The sequence below is a fragment of the Garra rufa genome, chromosome 19, assembly GCF_049309525.1.
Source record: "Garra rufa chromosome 19, GarRuf1.0, whole genome shotgun sequence".
Classification (NCBI taxonomy): Eukaryota; Metazoa; Chordata; class Actinopteri; order Cypriniformes; family Cyprinidae; genus Garra; species Garra rufa.
This window is the reverse complement of record NC_133379.1, coordinates 7,422,499-7,429,851: the sequence shown is the minus strand read 5'-3', so window position 1 is coordinate 7,429,851 and position 7,353 is coordinate 7,422,499. Positions and strand designations below refer to the sequence as shown.

The window sequence follows — 7,353 nt, the reverse complement described above, 5'->3', positions numbered from 1 at the left end:
ATGTTATATGCTCCATCAGAAATAATTATAATATGCAGTTTTTTTATAATATATTTTTTATATTATTTCATTTTAAAAATAAAAAATATATATATATGTTATATTCATAAATTATAATCTGCCTCTTTACTATAATTGTAATAATATTGATCAATATTACTGTTTTTACTATTTTAATCAAATTAATACACCTTTGGTAAGCAGAACAGATTTCTTCTTCAAAAAATAATAATAAATATAGCTGCTAGCAGCAATTACCAGGGTTCAGGCAAATAAGGCCTTGATTGCTTCTATGCTGTTAGGGTGTATAAAAAAGTGTTTTTTTAAATTAAAAGAACAGTTTGATCGGCAAAGTTGTTCAGAATGAGGAGATCTATCATATGATATAGTGTATATGTAAATATATATATATATATTATTGCGATTTTAGTTATTTTACAATAGAAATATGTTTTTGACACCTTTTTAACTGTTATAGCGCCACCTATGGTCCGATCTTCATTAAACTTTGCATGCTTGTTAGGAGTCATCTGGTACATATTTTCACCAATTTTCATAAAGTTTTGAGTTTTGGTTTAAGTTCTATAGGCTTTTGGGTGTATGTGACCACGCCCCTTTTCTAAATGACCCCGTTATAGCTAACCAAAGGACAAAATTCAACATTTTTTTGATAATTATTGATCTAGAGAGTCTAGAGAACTGCACTGCAGTGGTTTGATCGAGATTGGGCGAAAAAACCTAGGATTGGTTTGCAAAAGAAGGTTTTTAACATAATTGAGAATAATTAATGAACGATTTGATTGACAGCATTGGCAAAGTTATTCAACATGAGGAGATCTATCAAATGATATGCACATTGTGTGGATGTGTGAAAGACCACATGATTACAGAGCCATAAAACTTGTTAGTGCCAACTAGTGGCTGATTTCTTTCAAAAATCTTACAGACCTTTAGGGAGTCGAACATGCCCACCAAGTTTCATTCCGATCGACCTCCATTAACCTTGTCTAATAGGTGTTTAAAATTCATTGGCTGATGGCGGCCATTTTTTTGGAGACATGCAAATGTCCTTATAGACACTTGGACCAAGACACGGCATACCAATTTTCAAGCCAGTCGGACCAACGGTTGCGTATTTATAGCCATTTATATGTTTTTTTCTTATATATTTTTATCTTATAGTATGACCAAGTACCCTGGAAATCCAGAGGTCTGGCGAGAGCACAATTTGAATTGTCTCTGCAAGACACTCTGGCATCGAGCAATGATGCAGGTTACTGCAATACGTAAGCAATTGTGGGAACCAATCAAATCGGTGTATCTGATGTAGGCGGGCCAGAGGCGAGCTAAGCTGATGATGACAGCACTGCGACGTCCGAATCATATAGTAAACTTTGAAAGATCGCTGTCGCTACAGATGAACAAGTTGTTTGAAACGGCTTTGGCCGCTACAATGAACGAGTTAGACTTGGCTTTCCATATAAAAGAGGAACAGAAAACCGAAAACTCGAATCGTTCCTTTGCAAGAAGGACATTTTTGCTGTTTTGCCGACTGGATACGGCAAGAGTTTAATCTATCAATTCACGAGTTCACGCTTACATATAATTAGCCGGAGAATAGTAGTGCATGTTTGGCGTGCTGTCCGGTGAAGGGCTCCGAGCTCGGGAGTGGCCCGAACCCAGAGTACGTTACCCCCCAATAGGAGTAGCGAGAACTCAGAGTGATGAGATGGGGTGGTGGAGGTTTACTGATAAACCATCGAGTGAATTGAGGTGAGTCAGCTGTATTTAAACCTATGGCGCTGATTGACTTGTGATGTTTACGCTAAGCATCTGACGCGCTTCTCCAGTTTGTTAATGAAACATCATTTAGGTCTGCTGGTAGCTAAGCGTGTATTGTTGTGATTGGTCGTGGCGTTATCCAATTGCGTGCAGTTAGAGTTTCAAATGCATGCTTGGTGCCGCCCCTCGAGTTAGGCAGTTTTCATTGCTCGATCCCAGACCCTTAATCTTAATAGATTAGGGTCTGGATTTTTCCAGGCTAATGACCAAGGGCAGAGCTGTGCAATTTAGTTTTTTTTGTTTGACTAAAGATTAAGCTTATTCACGTGTACCGAGTTCGGTAACGATATCTCATTCCATTCCAGATTTATAGCTAAATGTACGACCGTGAGTCGAAATTTCTACTTTTTTTTTGATAATTATTAATATTCAGTGTCCAGAGATAGGACTAGGACTAGTTCACAAAAGTAGGTTTTTCAGGGAAAACTGTACATTGTAGCTCAAAAATTTTCTGACTGTTCATGCTGACCCAAGAAATGCAATGATATACATTTTTTGAGTCTACGGCAAACGGTGTACAAGCTATGGCCAAAAATGTCTGAAATTTTTGTTTTTTGCGTTGTAGCTCCCCCATTAAGCCAATTGGGGCAAACCTTTGTCAGAATGTCTCCTCAGGGAGCTCTACCTTCTGACCAAGTTTCAGGTCTCTAGGCCTTATGATTTGGTCTGCACAATCAGTTTTAGCAGAGAAAAATAATAATAAAAAAAACCTTAAAATTAATTGCAATTACTGCATGCTTGAACCCCTTATAATAATCATCATCATGAAAAAAAGCCATATTTATTACCAAACCTTTGACTGGTATATTAATAGTTAAATAGTAATAATCCATTACCAAGTGCAGAAAAGTGCAAAAATGATTAAAAAAAGGGAATCGATTCTATCTAGGCGTGGTCATGAGCTTTAATGTAGACAACTAGCCCAGATTTGACTTAATATTTGTCAGAATTGTCCAGAGTAAGACATCTGAAATGCAAAGCCTTCTTATGTCAAGACATTTAGACTGAAAAGAAATGACTGTTTAAACATCACATGCAGGTGCAGAGGAGCGAAGCAAGCCTGCAGTGCTGTGGGTCATGTACTTCAACATGAGGGACACATCAGCCCTAGACAGCAGCAGCTACAACCTACCGAGCAATGTTCACGTGTGCACCGGTCCGGATGGCAACCTGGGCAGTGACTACTCCATTAAACTGGTGAGTCCAGCAGAGGGAGGCAGACACTGGATCAGATATTGCTTTGCTTGGTTTAGGCAGAAATGTGATTGTTTCTGTTTATTTTTAGGCTGAATCCGTATTTAATCACATCCTCCCTGATGAAGAGTTCTGTCCACCTGCTCCCAACCCAGAGGATATCATCTACGACGGCGAAGGTCCACAGGCCGAAGGGCCAGGGTTTGACGAGAGTGCGAACGCAGAAGCAGATAAAAGCCAGGCAGAGGAAGAAGGTGAGAAGAGTCCATCAACTGAGAGTTCTGAACCTGCAGAGGTGGACAGTGTTACCCAGCAGGCACCGTCAGACACGACCCCATCCTCTGATGAATAACCCCTTTAGAGACATCTGTTCGTTTCTTCACAGTCACTGAGCATATGGAATCCAAAATACATCAAGTTCTCAATCCTGTTATGTTCAACCTTTTTTTTTATATATTTAATGTGCCTTTCTTTTGCATTTTCACCGGTTTTATTTTGACCGGTTACTGTATGCTGTTTATGTATTTACTTTTTAAAAACTAAGATGCTTTTTCCCCCGAATGTATTCACAATTTTGCATGGTTCAATCAAGGTGCCTATCAAATATTCTGGAGTTATTCACGTGACACATGCAGAACAACCTTGTATTTCAGATGTCTATTTGAATGCTCTGTCTTTTTCATTTTGCCTTATGTCTGTTTTGTCATCACATTCAAATGTATGCTATAAATGTGTCATGGTTGCCAGCATTAAATATTTAATTGAAGACACATTTTAGATCATTATTCGTCACACTGCACTATTCATCTGTCACTGACACAAACAGATTTCAGCGCGAAACTCTGATGTAAACTGTGATGCCGAGCATTAGTGATGCTCTCTGAGTGCGGTTTACCTGCCATGAAGGCGAGGTGAGGAAGCGCGAGGGAAGGAGCACAGTTTGATGACATTTGGTTTGCACTGCCATGGCTGAACAGATGGCTCATTATGGCTGCGAGTGTGCAGTCGTCCCTCACAGCGCTTGCTGTCTTTGTTTCCCTGGAATTTGATATGGGCTCTGCCGAGGGTATTTACTCGTTCTGGAGGGGAAGAATTACTGCTGAACACATGGCCCAGGTTAGTCCCAGACCAGAGGAAGTGTGCTGATTCTTTCCGACGGCTGGGAGTAAGCACACCCCTGACGGCACTGACGAGTGTTTAGAGTCAAGTCAAGAGTGATGTGTGTCACATATAACCCAGTCTTCAGTTTAATTCACTCCTATTTTAGGATGTGTGGTTTTGCATGTTGTGTAGGCTTAGAATGCAGAATGTGAGATGTTTTGAAGTTCCTGTGATGGTGGAGTTTTTCTAAGAAAATTTGTCTGAAAAAGAACCTGTAACCTCTATAGACATTGAAGGACCAAAACAGGGAACCATCTGCCTCCTATATTCAGATTAGTGGTCAAGAAATAAGATTATAATCATCTAAAATACCCCTTTACAGTACTAATAGCTAAAAAGGAACACATTATTTCAACCGTCTTGCTGTACGTTTGGGATTTATACATTTCAATTTAAATATTTAACTGAGTTTGTTGTGCCTGGAGATGAATCACATATACAATTTATTTAATATTATACTAACTCAAGCAATTTCTCTATGATAATGTGTTATGTGTCAGCTTTGTTTCAGGGTTGAAGATCAGTGCAAAAATGTCTATTAATGGCCTCAGCTTGCAAATATCATTGCACCACACCGTTATTTAGAGATTGTATTTTGATGATTAAAAAAACTAAGTATATCCCATAACAGAGTTGAACTCTCAAGTTATTTGTTATTAATAACCCAAAATACAACTTTGTTTCAACCCTGTTACTGCACATTTGGAATTCATGCAGCGATTTGAATAGGTAACTGAGATTACTAAGCCTTTTCATAAATTGCACATTGTTTTTTTTTTAACTATTACTAAAATGTGTCAGCCCTGTTACTGTATATTCAAAATGTTCTTGATGGCCATAATGGCCTCAGCTAGCTAGTATCATTGCACCACACTGTATTATTCACAGATTGTGTTTTGATGATTAGAAAAAAAATGTTTATCCATTAACAGGGTTGAACTATCAAGCTTGATGACATTTGTCATTAATAACCCAAAGACTGACCTTAAAGCAGAACTTTATTTTAACCCTGTTACTGCAGGTTTGGAGTTCATGCAGCCATTTGAATAGGTGACTAAGATTAATGAGACTTTTCATAAATTGCACATTATGATTTTTTTAAATATTACTAACTCATGCCATTTTTTCTTTAAAATGTGTTTTGTCAACCCTGTTACTGTATATTTAAAATGTTCTTGATGGCCTTGGCAAGCTAGCAAGTATCATTACACCACACAATATTATTCACAGGTTGTGTTTTGATTAGAGTTCAACTATCCAGCTTGAAGTTATTTGTCATTAACAGCCCAAAGACTGACCTTAAAGCACACCTTTATTTCAACCCTGTTACGGCAAGCTTTCATGCAGCAATTTAAATATGTAACTGAGATTATTAGGCCTTTTCATAAATCACACATTATGATTTTTTTATGTATATTTCTAACTCATGCCATTTTTTTCTTTGAAATATTTTTTCAACCCTGTTACTGTATATCCCAAATGTTCTTGATAGATATAATGGCTTCAGATTTTTTTTATTATCCCATAACAGAGTTGAATTCTCAAGCATTAATAACCCAAAATACACCTGTATTTCAACCCTGTTACTACACATTTGGAATTCATGCAGCGATTTGAATAGGTAACAGATTATTGCGCCTTTTTTCTAAATTGCACATTTTTTATATATATTTCTAATTCATGCCATTTTTTCTTTTAAATGTGTTTTGTCAACCCTGTTGCTGTATAGGTAAAATGTTCTTGATGACCATAATGGCCTCCGCTTGCAAGTGTTATTTGTTTGTCTCATAACAGAGTTACTGCAAGTTACTTTCAACCCTGTTACTGCGAGTTTGGAATCCATGCAGTGATTTGAATAGGTAACTGAGATTATTGAGCCTTTTCATAAACCCACATTATGATTTATTTAAATAATAATAACTCTTGCCTTTTTTAATGTGTTTTGTCAACCCTGTTATATCCAAAATGCCTCATAACAGCCTCAACTTACAACCATCATATTAGACCATATTATGTTCCGCTGACTAAAATAAAAATGTTTATCCCATAACAAGTTGAACTATTAAGCTTGATGAAGTTATTTGTTGTTAGTAACACTAAGCGTGACCCTACAACACTACTTTATTTCAACCCTGTTACTTTAAGTTTGGAATTCATATACAGAAAATTGAATAGGTAACTGAGTTTATTGTGCCTTGTTAAAAAGCACACATTACAGTTTATTTAAATATCCATAACTCATTCCATCTCATTTTAAAGATGTGTTTGTGCCAACCCCGTTACATATGGATGTTTTAGGGTTGAAGATGTCTCATAAAAGCCTCAGCTAACAAATATCTTTGCACTAGGCCATATTACTCACAGGCTATGTTCTGGTGATTAAAAAATGGTGTTCATGCCATAACAGATTTGAATTATTAGGCTTAGGGGCAACCAAAAAATAATAATTTATGAACAGAACACGAATTTTCTTTTTAAGAAACAGATCATGAAAACATGATATTTTTAAATGTCAATAAAAGTTAAATTTATTTCCAATAAAGGAACTTCCAACAAAACATAATTTTATTATTTGCCTTTGCTCTAATAAAATCTCTCAGGGAATGTAAGTTCACTATATCCTATTCATTTATTTGAGGACTCTCAAATGACATAATTTCCTCCGAGTGACCTACCAATATTTTTCCTCAGCAGAGACACGAGAACCTATGGTCTCAAACATGCCCCTTATTTAGGTTTAAACCTATTGAGTGTCCATATAGCTGCTTCATGCTCTGTGATCGATTTCCTCGATTTTCGTAATTTCATGACAATCCTTTATCTCCAGCATTTTGGTTTCATCTCATTGTTTTGGGGGCATGAGATTATTTTCTTCTCTCTTGAGTGACCTGCCTGCTCAATAGCATCATTGGGAATCAATTTTCTGCATGGAGAGTCTTGACATTCAAACGCAAAAGGGTAAAATGTGCCACAGGCAAGGCACCTAGCGGGGGCCACGTTTCTCCGGCTCTATGGGGTGCATACAGTGAGGAATCCTTAGGGACTTACTCTGAGGAGTTGTAAAATGTTTTCGCAACAAATTAAGGATTGACACACAAATATTTTTATTTAGCAGATGCCTCTGGCTACATCTGATTTTATCTTTAAGAAGGCCAC

At 37.1% G+C, this 7,353-nt stretch overlaps 1 protein-coding gene across 1 annotated transcript in view; it reads left to right on the top strand.

The window, feature by feature from the left end:
- Nucleotides 1-3,802, top strand: part of chm (CHM Rab escort protein) — an 84,291-nt gene extending 80,489 nt beyond the window's left edge. The window contains exons 14-15 of the mRNA XM_073824594.1: nt 2,882-3,039; nt 3,128-3,802. Of these exons, the coding sequence (XP_073680695.1) occupies nt 2,882-3,039; nt 3,128-3,388 (419 nt within the window). The 3' untranslated portion in view covers nt 3,389-3,802. The remainder of the gene's footprint in view (nt 1-2,881; nt 3,040-3,127) is intronic.
- Nucleotides 3,803-7,353: the final 3,551 nt, after the last annotated feature.